This window comes from Brienomyrus brachyistius, chromosome 23 (genome assembly GCF_023856365.1).
Source record: "Brienomyrus brachyistius isolate T26 chromosome 23, BBRACH_0.4, whole genome shotgun sequence".
In the NCBI taxonomy this organism is placed as follows: domain Eukaryota; kingdom Metazoa; phylum Chordata; class Actinopteri; order Osteoglossiformes; family Mormyridae; genus Brienomyrus; species Brienomyrus brachyistius.
Genome location: NC_064555.1, coordinates 12,829,158 through 12,845,754, shown reverse-complemented (window position 1 = coordinate 12,845,754; position 16,597 = coordinate 12,829,158). Strand labels below are relative to the sequence as shown.

Here is a 16,597-nt window from a genome sequence, read left to right as displayed (position 1 = left end):
CTATATGTTTCTTATTTTGTCATTTACTGCAGTTGAAATTTTGCCAGAAGCTTGTTTTGTTATACAACCCCCCCCCCCCATCACACACACACACACACACACACACACACAGAGTTAACTCTTAACAGTTTGGTACAGCTTAGACAACACAGCCAATGATTTGGATGCAACCAGTTCACATTTCTCAGTATGGAAGGGAGAGAAATCACTGTCTCCTGTTTCCATGACAACCACAAGCCTACGATTTAGACCTTTCAACCTGTAACACTATAGAGAGAGGACTGGGTCTAAAAACTGGGGAGAAGAGAGGCAGAAACGTGGAAAGTGTGAGGAGGTAGGGAATCAAATTAAGAGAAAACCAAAAGAGAGAGGTGACAGAAGTCTGTAGTACTCCAGCTCTTCCAATTAATATATTACTCATTCCTGAACATCTCCCTGTCTCCGTTCTCTTTGTCTGTCTTTCTGTCTCTTTCCTTCTGTGGTGTCTCTCTCCCTGCCCATATTTCTTCTCTCATGTTCCCTTTCTGTTAAGCGGTCTCTGTCGGTGCTCTATAATTATTACCATGGTTACCATCAGATCAGTGATTTGATTCTAGCCTTTATAGATTTTTTTTGTTCTCTTCATTAAACTTTATTTCTGTGTCCCCCTGTTCCTTATCAGTGAAAATATATATTCTTCCATTATTTTAACATTCAAAAGCAAAATATAAATAAAATGGCCTATTACGAAGTGAAGGTGGGTAAAATATTGTGACAGCTGGGTACATATTTTATAATGAAGGCATTTCATTTGGTATTCCACCATCATTGGTGTGAAAACCAAATTCTGCCCATTGCATTTCCTTCCAGTCCTCTCCATGATCTCCTGGGTCATGGGCACAAAGCAACAGAGCTGCTCAGAGATGAGGGAGAGACAGGGCTGCCCCGCTGAGACCAAAGAGCCAATGTTGTGCTTACAGTTTGCTTGTGTCATGTCAAATGCTTTAGTCATTAACTTTCAGCGCTTCACTGCAAGAAGCATTTGCCATCCAAAGACGGGTTTTTCATTAAGTTGTTTTTTTGTGTATTGTGTTTTAACCTGAACAAAAATGTTCAGTTAATGTGAATTCCTTAAATTCCAAGCAATTTGGATTCCCTGTGTTCATTAATCATAATTTCCACTGATAAAATGACGTCTGGATTGATGACTGTAGCTGCTGTAACAGAGTCACAGGCTCAGTTATTTTCCCTACATCACAACAGGATTCACAAGCCAAATTATTTGAACACTGCTCTGAAATCAGCGTTATGGACCATGACTTGTTGGCATCTGTAAGGCTAATAATAAAGACTGATTGTTCAGGGGAGACAGAGGCCCTGTGCTTCAGAAAATCATACCTCTCACTCATGAGAAATGTTGACACCTGCTTCACAGCCGGCCTCAATAAATGCAGCCTTGATGGACAACGGGTGCAGAATACAAATGACTGATAATTTGTCCATGTTATGGAATGTGACTATTTTCACTGATAAAATTAGCAGTAGCCTAAACCTTCTAGTTAATAGGGATTATGCAAGTAAAATAGCTTTCTGAGGGCCACATAAAGCTTTTGCTTTACATTTTTATAAATATCTGAGCACTAACCGAAAGTACTAGACATCTGCAAATTCAATTACCTTTAAGCTGAAACAAGGTATATGCAATTGCTGATATTCTTCTGAAATATCACAAGATTTTCATATCTACCCAAGCAAGATGGTCCCCATGGACATCTGAGTTCTGCACATGGACAAGTAATTTTCATACCAGTTCTTCACAGGACACACACCTTGTACTTTAAAACTATGTGAAATTAAATGTACTACTAAAAGATATTAGAATTTTAGATTTTTTTTCTGCAGTTTTGGTGTGTTTCATTGGGCAACTATTTTAGCAGAATCACATATTGTCAGTGTGACACTGTGGCTTTGGGGATAGGGACCCCAGAATGACGACAGCCACACTCTTGTTACAAATACAGCGTCCCTAGAGCTGTAGCCTGGCTGTGTGTGGGTTGTTCAGCAGCTGTGGAAAAAGCCAACACATGCATTAAAATACCAGCCTGGACATCTGAATTACTTCCTCAGTAATTAGCATGATTGATCCATCATAGGGTCTTAGGGGTCTTTATAAACTACGCATATATGTAGTTTGTGTGGGTGTATACTTATATATACACACACTTGCAACCATGCACACATACACACACACACACACACGCAGCCACCCACACATGGAAGCAATCCTATCATCCTACCACAGACGAAATCATGTGAACTGGCTGTTGGAAACATCGACAGAAAACCACACCTCGATCCATATACTCCATGTTAAACCGGACAAATCGAAGTATATTCAATATAAGCATCACTAGAAGAATTCTTATAGCTGTCTTGGTACACACTAGTCATACCCCATGTATGCATGAATTCTCTTCGGCTGTCACAAGTAGTAGCGTCATGTGTGTTGTGAATTGTTGAGAAGCAGACTGACATTTGATGTGGGGGTCATTTTGGGAAGAAAGCTTCTTCACTCAGACATAAAATGGCAAAATAGCATTTCAGGTTTATATAGGGAATTCAAGAGATCTTTTCTGGATCTGTTCATGCCCATCGTTAACCAAGTATGCACAGCTATGCTGAAGAAAATCAGGCAAACACAGACGTCAAAACCTCCATCCACCTCAAAGCCAAATTGAAACCGAGACACATTTGAGGTCAGGGCAAACATGCACCTTGATGACCACTGGCATTCGGGTCACACCATTAAGATTTCTGCATCTTCTGCCATTAGCGTAGCACAAAGGACTCAGCAGGCTGCACACAAATAAAGGAGGGATATATGTTGGAATTTCAAAGAGGAAGAATGTGATTTAAGTACAAAGATGTGCACTGATAGCAACCCCCCAACATCAACCCAACAAAACTAATGGAGATCCCCAAGGGAAGGTCTCTGATCCATAAAAGCTACTCTACATCCCTTTAACAACCGGAGGGTGAAGGAATGATATAACAGATTCTACCCCTCATCCCAGAGTGAGCGCACCAGATGGTGCCTGGACTTGAAAGGAGATTGAATGTGGTCTGCATATACAGAACATGTAAGGAACAAGGCATATCTCTTCCCACTTAGCACCCGGTATTTCACTCTAATGCTATTAGGGTTTAAATGGGTGAAGACCCATTAATGGAAAAAGCCACAGTCTGGCAGCCTTCAGGAGCTCTCTCGTTATCTACAGACATTCAGAGGATAGATATGGCTCAAAACTGTGACGTTCGCTTAATTAAGCCCGCAAAAGTCAGTCAGGTGGGATGAACGTCAGAAACAGTTCCCTGGGGAGCCAAGTCACGCACGCCCACCCCAACCAGATGACTGCAACAGAACAACAAGAATGCAGCGAGTATATTTGCTGACGGGGCATTGCGCAACTAGGTAAAGCTCTGAGTGAACCAAAAGGAGGCCCCAAACTGCTTAAAGACTCCGGTTTGTGGCAGTCACAATGACATTGCCTCAAGAGGAATTGTGCTGGGTTAAATCAGCCACAACCTGCCACTTGCCGTGACACGGGCAAACCGAGTTCAGCCCTGGGCCTATCAAAGCCTTCAGAGCTGCCTTTGCTCAACATGTCATGATGCCAAAATGCTTGCATTGACTACTGTGTTAAGGCCTCCCTTTGGGTAGCATTGTAAGAAGGGGAAGTGACAAGCACAAACGTCACAGGCTCTACAAACAGCCAACATTCTGGACTCAGGATACACTTTCCTCATGTAGGACTATCAGTAATGCCGAGACCTAACCTCATACAATTCCTCCAAATTGTGAAGCACTATTATCCTTAAGGTCAGCTGATACTTTCCCTTTGATTAATTAGTATTTTAACAATTGAAGAAACCTATGCTCCTATCTTGTATCACATATTGTTTTAAAACATACAACTGCATACAAAATTTAAATATCCTTGTTAAAAATGGTCATTTATGCACAGGAATTTCCCTCTGGGATAAATAAAATTTATCAAATCTAATCTAGCCTCCAAATTTGAAGCTAAACAACACTCTTAAGAGAGCTTCAGTATGTTCTTTATAAGGTCACCGTGTCGATGAAGTCAAATGTCACGTTTCTGAAGTCAAACAAACCAAATCCGGGGAGAACAGCAAGTAGACAACTCTGCGACTGGATGCCAGCATGCAGCACAAAGATGCGTGTCACAGACCATGACCAGCACTGAATTTGTTCGTGAGCTCCGCTCGCAGCCAGCATTACTGTAGATCACGCAATGACTCAGCACTTCCTTGCCAAGGCTCAGACCAACCTTGGCTGGATTTGCAGCTCCTTTAGCTGTAAAAAAAAGCAGTTTCCCACAGTTATGGAATTAAATCAGTCTACAGAGCTTGTTGTTGAAAAAAGAAACAAATGTCTTCTCAATGCTACATGACAGGGCTAACATTAAAAGTCGGTTTTGGTGTTTGTCCCATCAGTAATGTATTGGGAATGATATGACTGAAACATGTCCCTCCCAAAAGGAGCCTTGGAAATAGCCAGGTACTAGGACAGACCAAGGCCTGTGAGTGCCCTTTTGGAAACGTGTACTTGTCATAAGTGTTCTTCGGGGATGAATAAAGAGTCAACATTTCTCGTTACGTTATTAATGGCCTTTTGAAGGGAGCTGAAGGAGCCCAGGCCTGCGGAAATGTGAGGAGCTCAGCAGATCGCCCTTTGAATGGAGCACCAAAAGCCCATTTCCCGAACAGCACACATTACTCATGCTGCTTCCATCCATTAGCCCCGAGTGCTACTTGTGAATCTTTACACGAAGGTGCAAGAAGTGACCAACTAGATGAAAGTTGAGGATGCCATAGCTATACAAACTCCTGACAAGATGCCTTCACATCCTTAAAGGTAGCACCCACAGAATTAGACTAAGATCATTATATTCTTCTGGACCAAACTTTATAACAAAACCATAAGTTTGAATTCAACATCATGATGACTCTGATTACAATCAAATATATTGCTTGGTTAACACACTTACATACTCTCTTAGCCACCTACGCAACCTTAAGGACACCAGGTAGACCAGAGATGAGCAGTTTTACACTTTATTTCATAACCATAATCATTATTTTTTTATCACTTCCTTCCAAAGTCATACAGCTGTACATAAATACTATTCTCTAATAACTATTCCAACCATCTTCTCATCTTCTAATACCAATTATCTAGTACAAGGCTGTGATGTGATGACTATTTCACAGTAACTTTTCACCCTGTCCTTAACACCGCTATACACATCTATGAGTGGAACTGCTGCAAATTTAAATACATGGACTGAGAAACTAAAGGATTGTGGTTCGCAAAAAGCCCAACCATGGATGTTTGAATCAGAATAGGAATCAGCCTTTACTTGGCCAAATACTTGGCATGAAAAAGACCTTTTCTGTTGTGTTTGGTTCTCAGTCAGAACATCTCATGGGATGCATGCAGTGCAGAATGATAAACAGTGAACCAAATTCTTACCCTGAATTGTGGTAAGTATCGCCGAAAATACTGCCATCCACATCCAGAGTTAATATTTTCAGTTTTGTGTCATTGGAATGCTTTATTAGTAAAACAGATACCCTTTTACATTGCATCAACTGTAGTTGCATGATTGTACAATATTGTGTACATGATGTAAATGTACTATAATCTTTATTTTACAGGTATAAAACATGAACCTAAAATATTGGCCATCACCAAATCTGAAATGCCGATATGCTGTTAGTCTACTGCAATCACACCCCACTAATTAAAGAAGCCACTGGAATTATCACACATATTACTTATGAAGCAGCGGCAACAATTAAATTATCTGTTTGAAAACCTGTCTTGGGATCACTCACTGCAGTTATGCGAGCCTGGGATGTTATGAAATCTATTTGCCAGAACTTTGTCATGCAGGAGAACCTGTATGGTGTGAAGTAAATGTGGAAATGTAGAATTTCTGGCAGGTAGAAATGCAGATACTAACATCTCACACCACAAAAGAAAAATGCCTTGCATGCATTATGCAATTTTTTTTTTTTTTTATCTTTAATATGATTGAATTTCCAACACTGCATTGGTAATATTACTTCTTAGATGAAGGTCCCCCCGACTCCCTAACATGAAGTGTTTTATTTAAAGTTATTAAAATTCCTGGAGCAAGATGACTATAATATTGAGTGTGATTTGCATTTGAGCGCAATTCTATCTATGTATGTCCATCATCATCAAATCAGTTTGTTTTTTGCCAGGAATTATGTTGCAATGAGTGTGTTAAAAATGTGGAGCGTGTTAAAAAATTTCATAAATTGCAGTTAAAGTAATAGTTTAGATTGAGAGAAACATACAAACAATGCACTTTTAACATCCAGCTTTGACTTGTTTAATGTATTGGTTTCTCCTCTGTGTGTTTCTGTGTTTAAATTTTGCAAAAAATTACTAAGGGTATATCAGAGCATGAGTGTTAATGCAAGCTAAATGAATATGGAACCGATGTCTGATTCATGATAGCATCTGTTCCACTTCTTGGCTCTGCTGGGAAGGTATGTCATCAACGTAGTTTGCCCCAGCACCAGTGAGTGGGAGATATCTCAGTGTCTCCTGCTTCTGTATTCCCTCAAAGCTTTAACATCATTTTCCCAGCAATTGCTCTTGATCAGACTATTGCATGGTCTGTAATTAAATGATTTATACATCTAGATACTGAAAGAGAATTTTTATATGAAGATAATAGAAAGTAATCTATACTAGGGAATATAACATGTATTGGGAGTCTGAATGTATAACTGCAGTAGCCCTCATGGACTTGAAATGACCACCTTCTGAATTCTATTCCTGGTCCCTAATTACAGTGCTTAAGAATCAGCTGCCTTGCAAAACACAGGAAAAGCTGGATTCCACTGAAGAACACTCGTCTGTCTGTCCTTTTAACACGCACCAAAATTGGCTGCTATTATTTAACAACACAGAGTGTTTATTTCTGCAGCGCCCTGCTTACCCATCATTTTGAGAATCTGTTTTTTGATGAAGAACTGGGACAAGTGCAATGCGTGCCGGCAGCATTGGGAGAGCAGGTGCTACCTCTGCGGGTGGGACAACACCAGCCCCCCCCCCCCCCCGCCCCCCAGGTCGCTCACCGATCTCGGGGTGATGCCTCCCCTCGACAGGCACACTGACAGTCCTCCGCAGCAGCTTGTTTCTGTGCGATTCTGTGCGACGCTCCCGCATCAGCAGAGGGTGAACCTGCAGGTCAGGGGCAGAGAGAGAGAAAGAGGGCACTGGGTTAGCTAATCGCTATGCTTGAAACATGGGTGGTTGGGACATGGGATTCCCCCTGAACCACTAACCATGTTGTAATTTGTTTCTAATAAACAGTTGTAGATTCCTCAGCTATCCCCAACACCTCCTACACCTGCCACGAAGGATCATAAACAGAGGGTGGGCTCTCTCTTGGTTCACACTGATATGAGCCAACAGGCAGTTCATACAGGGCAGGTCAAACAGGGTCATGCAGGGAAGCTGGCAATAGCAGACAGAGGAGAACGTCTCTCAATGCAGAAAACCCAGACTCCTGCCCGTCACAACAAAAGCAGACTCAATTTTCGACCTCCCAGTCACAGTTATCTAACAAGATACCCTAGTTATCTAACATAGACAACAGCTGTCGGTATTCCACTATCATGGCAGAACAAGCCCATGAAATATTAGGTTCCTGCTGTTTTTCTATAATTTTCAACAACCTAATCATAATAAACAATGAAAGATTCAGCCTCACTATATATCTTAAAGCATTTCATCAAAGGTAGTTGTCACCATTTTGATTTTTTTTTCTATGACAGATTAAACGCAATGTTTTCACACAGTAGGGAAGCATCGTTTGTCACTATACATTTTCCTCAACTCATCAATCTGAATCGAAAAGCATTTTGTGTTTGCACTGCACTGCCATTAATATTTCATTATTCTATTACTAATAATATACAATGCCTTTCTGTTGAGGGAAGGTGCAAGCAAGGGATTAGGGAAGTTTTCACTTAACTTTTGATTTTAATAGTAGTTGGGTGAATGTATTTTCTATCAAAATTAATTAAATTCAATTTAAATTAAGATCATATTGCTCCTCAAAATTGTACTTCTATAGCCGCAAAAATTAATTATACTTTTGCTTCTCCGTGAGCAACATTATTTCATCACATATGCGTTTTATCACAAACTCACAGCCAACACATGACGTTCTTTATGCGGGCCAGTGGAAAAGCAAGCAGAACTGAACTGATTCCAGTTGCAGCTCTGCATGCTAAAGGGGTGGCAGCTCCCACACTAAGACCTGCATCAAATTCCCTATTGGCTGAGCCCCCTACAGAAAAATGTAATCTGTGGACTGGCACCTATCCAGAATTCTGAGGATTGGTTCCACATCGTCTATAACGTTATCCTTTGGGATGTACGGCAATTATTAACAATGGACGTGAAAATGAATTTACTTAATAGGTTTAATTTTAGATAAACCATAAGCAATTTTATTGTGGCAATCCATTTACACGTCACATCACAATGGTCTTTACAAGACAATTACCCCCATTCATTAATATTATCTTAAGTCATCTCATTCTCTGAACGCTCAAAGACAGAAGTACACTCAAATACACAGAAAGACACACACCAGCAAAACAACTGTCAACACTTTCACATATCCTAGCATTTGATGCTGTCAACAATAACCATGAGAGGAAGGCCAATGAAAATTACAGTGAGTCATGTTTCGAGAGGATTAATCTGCTGCACTTTTGTATTGTTGATTTAGTTTTTACACATTGACTCCTCCATGACAACTTACAAGTGTAACTGTATTCGAGTTACGAGCATGTTCCAAGAAAATGACAAAAGGGCCAACCAATGTATCTGGCCTAAAATTTATATTATTAATTTATATGTGGGCCAATAAATATACAACAGTAGTGTTTAGTCCTTGAGGAGGGTATGAGTAAATTGATTCAGTTTCAAAAGAATAATCGATCTGATCAAAAGGTACTTTTTTTTCCTTTATTGATAGATGCAGAGCGTTGCGAAAATTTCCAGCAGTACCACAATGTCCCAGTGGAGGAATTGGTGCACCCATCTGTTGAGCATGTGGCAAAGCCCATACTTGCGTACCAAAGGGGTATATCTGGGCTTCAAAATGAGGAAGGAAAGACTGTCAATCAGAAATCAAGTGACACCTGTGGGACACAGTCATATTAATGCTTCCAAACATTCATAATACAAATAATTTCATCTTAAAATAATACATCAACAAAAAGCAGAACAAAACAAAGAAACCAATTAGTCACCAAAACGGAATACATCTTACATTACAGCCAGTGAACATTATCTTTTATGTAAAATGAACCAACAAACATCCAGCTGCATAAATGACTCATTAAGTAAAAAGCAGAACTATGTGCAGAGCGAATCATGCAGAATAAGGGCAGCAAGCGCCCTGCAAGCAAATGACGCTATTCAACGTAATAATGGATAATCATTAAGAACAAATACTGCTGTTTGACTGTGACAAGGCCTCCGAGCAAAATCGACTGAGAATACCAGTCTAAGGCTGTGGGCGGATCCACCGTTCCCGTTACGCCGCTTGTCTGCAGTATCGGCTGCGATTTGCATATTTAATTGCATGCTGCATGCTGAAGTATTAAATGCGACATGTTTCAAGAAGCCAACGTGTCTGAGAAGGAAACACAGCTGCCTGGAAACCTGGCACAGAAAGAAAGCCGAAGCACAGCACGGGCGGGCTTGTCTGTCATGAAGGGGTGCCATCAAACTTTCATAAACAAACATCATCAAGTATCAAAGGAGATTATATAGCAGAAGTGTCTCCCATAGGAGATGCTACAATGGCCGTCCCATCCACATCGTTAACAAGCCCGTAAAAAGGCACTACTAGACTCAGTCCTCTTCTTGTTTCTGCCCTTATTTGAGAACAGTCAGCCATCTATGATAGTAACATTTTGAAACTATTTGCTAAGTGATGAATTATGACTATGATGCATCTCTACAAGGAAAAGTTTCACTTAACACTGGCATGTGAAAGGCTGGGTGGCGTGGTGGTGCCGTGGTTAGCACTGTTGTTTCATACCGCTAGGATCCCCCCCCCCCCCAGCCGCCACAATCCAAAAACATGCTGAGTTTAATTGCCTGTAGGTGTGAATGAATGGTGTGTGTGTGTGTGTCCTGTGGTGGGTTGGCATCCCATCCTGGGTTTTTCCCTACCTTTCACCCATAGGTTCCAGACCCCCCATAACCCTGCATAGGACAAAAGCGTTATGGGAAATGGATTGATGTGAAAGGTCCCTGTATGCATGTAATCAAGCACATTTTCTTGTTTTCTTTCCCAATGAGATGGGGGCAATTGCTCCAAATCGGTCCATGGTGACTGTGAAAGGCCTACAGGTCCAAAACAGGTGAGAGCACCGGCAGAAAGCAAGGTCGCGTTTCAGCTCAGAGCAGAGTCTCTTTAATTACCTCCTCGAATAAATCATTAGTCACAATTAGGACAAGTGTGCTCACAGCGCTCAGATTTATGACATGGATACACCTGCAGGACTGTCAAGCTGTGACTTCCTTGGGGGAGCTTCTTCAGGTGCTGTTGTGTAGTCTGGATTAATTATGTTCATCGCTCATAGTGGTGAGACAGATTACATAACAAGGAATCCCGATTCTGTGTGACTTCCTGAATCAGCACTGAGAGACCCTCATCCTGGCAGAGGTCATAAGGGGCCATTGATTTTTCTAGATTGCTGCTCTGGCATAAAAGACGGATGTTTCCAAGCAGGTCACAAGCATTTCAGACCAAAATCCAGCCCCTGAAGCTGATGCATTTTTATTCCCACTCCAACAAAAGCAGTCAGCCTTCAAATTCTGAAATGTCCGAACCCTCGCCCAGGGGGCTTTTGTTTTTGGGCCCGTTCTAAATGGCTGGTGTCAGGGAAAACCAAGAGGACAGCGGGAGAAGCAGCTGGGTGGTTCTGTTTCATAGGACCCAATTACTGGGTTTAATTTAATCGGTTCCAGGCCATAGACCAGAACCCACCGACAATCACCAGATATGACAAAAGACTGCAGGACAAAAAGCTACAAGAAAAAAAAAAAAATCTTAAAACTGGGTTTAATTTTGCACTGATAAAGAGTCAGCAGTTCTCATGATAAGAACATTTCACCAGCTATTGCAATATTTTAAATATGGTTATTTACATTAACATTTTTCATTTTATTTGCAGTTACGTGCATGTTTTTATAGGTTAAACCGTTATATTTCAATGTGCAGTAAAGGGCATACAATACCATGGAAGATGTATTTTTTTATATCAAAGTCCACATAAGGTGGATTTGTTGGTTAAGTACAGGCAGTCCCCAGGTCACGAACGAGATTCATTCCCTAAGTCTGTCTTAAAGTCATATTTGTAGGCGAGTGAGGAAAAAAATAATGCAGTTAAAATAATAAGAAGAATTATACAGTTGTTAATAAAAGTAACTACGTATGGTACCGTACCGTACCTCAAGCTGATGAACGGCTAAAGCCACAAATGTTTTCATGAATATTACAAACTGCATGCGTTCATTATAATGAACCATTGTATTTAACTCAATTTTTTAATGTAATAGGCTTTAAGGTATTCCATTCGTTCCTAACAAGGGGACAGCCTGTATCACAGTTACAAACCATATGGAGGAGTCATCCATTGCTTTATCAGTTCCACACTTGTGTTTCTCTTAAGGTGTACACCAGGGTTGCCAAGGCTCATGCATCTGCCGTAACTCTCAGGCAAGAAATCTTAGAGTAAAACTATATTACTCCATTACAAACCTAACCTACATCAGAAGTGTTGTGGTAGTTTGCAAACCCTACAGACTGTTTCCAAGGTAATAAAACTGTTACATATATGTAAATGCGTGTGTGTGTGCAAACTTGCCCCGAATTGAGAACCTCACTCTATCCAGCTGACCAAAGTTGACAACCCTGGTGTACACATATTTCACTCTTTTTTCGGAGAGGAGACGTGCCTCAACCATAGATCATTGTTTATTCTGGTTGTTATTACCTCGTTCACAAAACAAGAAAAAACAACGGAAGCAACATAATAACAGAAGTAGCTTCTTAATTGAAGCTAGAGAAAATGCGTAAAACGAAGTGTAAAGTAGAAGTATCCCCCTACTTACACACTAAATGAATTCCTCAAAATTGCTCCTGGAGACATATGGGCTCTTTGCACACAAAGTATTGACGTCATATTCGCAAGCTTTCTGTTTGAGTAACTATGAGTGCAAGAAAGGATGGACTTGCATTTCATACGCTAGAAAAACAATACCACAAACACTGTTGTTTCATAGGTGCACAACATATCCAAAACATAATTGAGCTCTAAGTTTCCACTCGTACCGATGGTCAGTTCAGTAAATCCAACTAACCGCTGTTAGTCCAACTGTTTTTGGACTGTGGGGCCGGGAAACCGGAGTAGCCGGCAGAAATTCCAAACACATGGACCTTTAGCGGAGACTTGAGCACATGTCCCAGAGGTGCAATGCAATAGCGGTAACCACTGCACCACCACGCCCATATGCAGTATCGTTCAAACAACCAAATACATAAATAAAACTACCAATAAATAACATTAATACAGGGGAAAATGTTAACATATTTATGCTAATATTTCTTATAATTTATTGTTACATTTTACAGTCTATTAATGCATACATTTGATATTTACTACAAAAATCCACCAAGTATTTATTTGTGTGTAGTTGATTTATTTAATACAGTTCGAATAATCGTTCCATACAAATGGGGGTCATCTCGTGAATACAGAAACACGACCCTATTTGAACACACCATAGAATACATGCAACAACAAAAGCAATAACAGAGGCCAAATGGAACATATTTTGCACATGCAATACAAATCTGAACACTGAACAGCTCGAACTCGAACCGTTTAGAACAGTTGAACTCGAGCTCTTGAGTGCTGCCCTACTTTTACACTATGAGGTTTGTTTGTGCTGCTTCATGAATCTGAAGCAAAAAGCCCGTACAGCAACCTCCCCTGTTTCCGTGATTCTGTTTGATACTAAAGAACAGCAAACACAGATTAACCCAATACATATGTACTTAAGCACATATAGAACACATTAAGTTAGACATTCTCCGCTAGAATGACTGGGGGTGTTCATGGAAACTTCATTAGTACATGCACACACTATCACTGCCCGCGAGTAAAGGTATACATCTTAAAGCCCTTCTCTAATTTACTCGTTGGTGCTTTGGAGAAGGATTTACAAAGACGACGTACGTCGTTGATCACATATTTGGGCAGGTCCTGTAAACAATGACATTTTTCATAGACCGGAAACGAGCCACCGGCGAACTGGCAGCGCCTGTTGGCGGGAACTAGGAAACTTCCCACGCGTTCAGTGCGTGTCTTTCGTAACCCCCTAAAATCAGCCTTATGTCTGGCTTTAACTATGTAAAGCGTATTCGTCTTAATCATATACGCAGAATCTTGCATATCAAATACATCTCGATTAATACCTGTGACTAGGTACTGTGAGAAGAAGCACAGCTAAACTTAGGAGCAGATAAAGTTTAAGGAGACAGAGGAGAAAGGAGACTGCACTACATTTTAATGAACCGAATTTTCCTTTGTTGGTAACCAATAACCAGCAAAACTATACATTTATCACATGGAAAAAATACCATTTAACATGACTTAATTTGGCATTTTACTTCACGCATTTGCTGCTTAACCAACACAGTTCTCAAGGGATATTGTGTACTGAATTACCTCTCTTCAAATAGGTGGATTTCTGTGCTCTGCCAAATGTCGGCTCCATAAAGGAAAATGGGTGTTTCGGCGTTATTTTCTACTTTGTGTTTTACTTGTTGACGTTGTAATTCAAAAAGACAATCAATTTCTAATTCAGTAAATGAATGCTGTAATAATTCTATGGAGTCTTGTATATTACGCAGGATCGCGTTAACTCTCGCGTTTTTTCTAATAAGATTGTAGCAGGTAGCCAATCACCTCCCTCTGTCTCCCCCTCGTGGGGAAGAACGGAAATGCGCATTTCTGTGAGACGCCTAGTTTTCACGACGTGAATTAGGCAGTGTGAGTTCAAACGAGGAATCTTAAACGTTGAATGTAATTTATAGAATTCTTTAAAAAGAAAGCATTAGGAGAACATTTAAATATAGGCACTTTAAATGCATCGAATACAAACTGACTGGGATGAATGAATGATAATTTTGTTGAGTTCACTATTAATGAAACGTAAAGCGGGAGTACCTTAAAAAGTAAAAAAGAAAAAAATCTGTTCGGTAACCTGAAAAATTAAGAGTTAATCGACTGGTACTCATGAGGTAAATAATCGGAATATGCTTGACTCTCTATGTGACTGAAGAGGGGTAATGACAGATAAGCCGTCATGACTGATTCAAATTCATTGTCACATTATCCCGATGCTTTTGTGAAATGGACAATTACGTGGGAATAAATGTTCCGATTCGTCATTCATCCCTCTCGCTACACATAATGTACAAATTTGAGGATCTATTTCAAATCATAGCTTTACGGGTATGGATGACAAGTACTGGCATTACTGCTTTCATTGCGACAATTTTCCTAGCTATACAAGACCATACTATATAATTCTACGTATGTATGTGCTTTATGATTTGCAGTGAAGCTCATCAGAGGTTATTCTGGGGACACTGGGAGCCCTACACAAAAAACTCCATGGGGCCCTCCAATGCACCCTACCCGACATGGTGAAATTTATGACCATTTATCTACCACGAAGTCCAAAGTAATTATATAAACAAAGAGAATTTAATAAACATAATTCCATAATTTTCACTTTACTGTGGAAAAACAGAATACAGAAATAAAGCAGATTTGTCATTATAATGTACTATGTAATCGGCCCAGCTCGAGGGCAAATCACCTGCCTTGCCCATCCTGTCACTGCGCCTCTGAATGTCATCATCTAGTGTAGGTACATTATGAAAGTTACCCAAATTAGTTCTCAATTTAGTTTTAGTTTTGCATCCATAAAGAAATAACTGCACTGTAATCGGAGCCAAATAGGGGGGCCCCTGGGCTAAAGTCATTGCTGGGGCCCAAACTGGGGGACCTAAAATGCTACAACCAAAAACGAAAAAAATCTGGGGCCCTGGACTACAGCCCAGGTTAGCTTTAGCCAGTAATGCAATAATACACTTAAGCTACATTCTCAGCTTCACAACATGGTAAAAGTGCAGTGTTTAACTAAGTGAGAGTGGGTTCATTTGAACACCTAAGCATATTACGATCTGCTTTGTCAAATCCTTTGGCCTGTATATAAATGATACGTCAGCAGGCATGCCTCCGGCGATAAACACCTAACGTTTCTCGTCACTTTTTGAATACACTTTCCCCGCCAAGCTCCCCTTACCGGCCCCTGCTTTGTTGTGTCTCTTCAAACACAGATGTGTGTGACTTATCACGCTCGCATGTTTCTCAAAGATTACGGGACCGGGTGCGATGTTCCGCGGCCGGGAACATCGGCGGCGAGGCGGTAAGTGGTGCGTGTGCCAACTGAGGAGAACGTGAGGTGGACTCCGTGTGAAATGTGCTGATGTCTGAAGAAGGCGTCTGCTAACTCAACTCCTCCGGCACCTAACATCAGTCAGACTCCCTTTATTTGCCGGAGTACGTTTTAAGTTGTGATTAAAGTCTGCATGAAATACAGAGGGAATGGAGGACCAGTAAAAAAAGCTACCCAGAAGGGGAGCAAATCTAAACTATATTCCCAATCAACGTGGTGAAAGGAAATTGTGTATACAATTCATTTGTACAATTATCTCAATCCATTTAAATATATAAACATAATGGCAATATCTCTTAGTTAGCCAATATCTCACCCATACTAAACAACAAGTTTGAACCAATATTTTACTAACTTTTAAGCATATGTTGAACATCTTTTCAGAAGCCGTTAAATCTATCTCACACTCTCAGGAAAAAAGTGTACCAGTTTGTATCTTTGCTTGTCACGGGAGCTGTACCCTCTAGGCTCTGCCAAATGAACCCTTAGCTGTAGGTAAATGTACCTTTTAGTCTAATTTAAAAATGGAACATCCCCAAGGTACAAACAACATTACTGTACCCCCAATGGTACAAAAATGTTCCTCAGAGTTCATTTCGGAACCTTCAAAGGTACATTTACCTACAGCTAAGGGTACAGTTAGTGGAGCCCTGAGGATACAGTCCCAGTGACAAGCAAAGGTACAAATTTGCACTCTTTTTTCTGACATGGTAGTATTGATCATGTTCCAAAGTATTTGTTGACTGGACATGACTTTTTAGAAACATACGGTTTTAAGTGTAAATTTTCTAGGGGAAACTAACATTTCTAAGTTTGCCAGAGTTCCCTGCAACCCTCAGAGGAGGAGCAACAAATATTCAGCTGAACAGATAGTCAGACCTAAGCCTCTCCCCTTTGTTAAATGTTGACAACCTTGTTGTTAAGTCA

At 40.5% G+C, this 16,597-nt stretch overlaps 1 protein-coding gene across 12 annotated transcripts in view; it reads right to left on the bottom strand.

Annotated features, from left to right (window-relative positions):
- LOC125719247 (ras/Rap GTPase-activating protein SynGAP-like) overlaps nt 1-16,597 on the bottom strand; it is a 144,558-nt gene that overhangs the window by 109,023 nt on the left and 18,938 nt on the right. For all 12 annotated transcript variants that reach the window (XR_007385045.1, XR_007385046.1, XM_048993847.1 and 9 more), the window contains exon 3: nt 7,180-7,285. Coding sequence is in view for 10 of the 12 variants with exons in the window: in XM_048993847.1 (XP_048849804.1) it covers nt 7,180-7,285 (106 nt within the window). In the remaining 2 variants the exon portion in view is untranslated. The remainder of the gene's footprint in view (nt 1-7,179; nt 7,286-16,597) is intronic.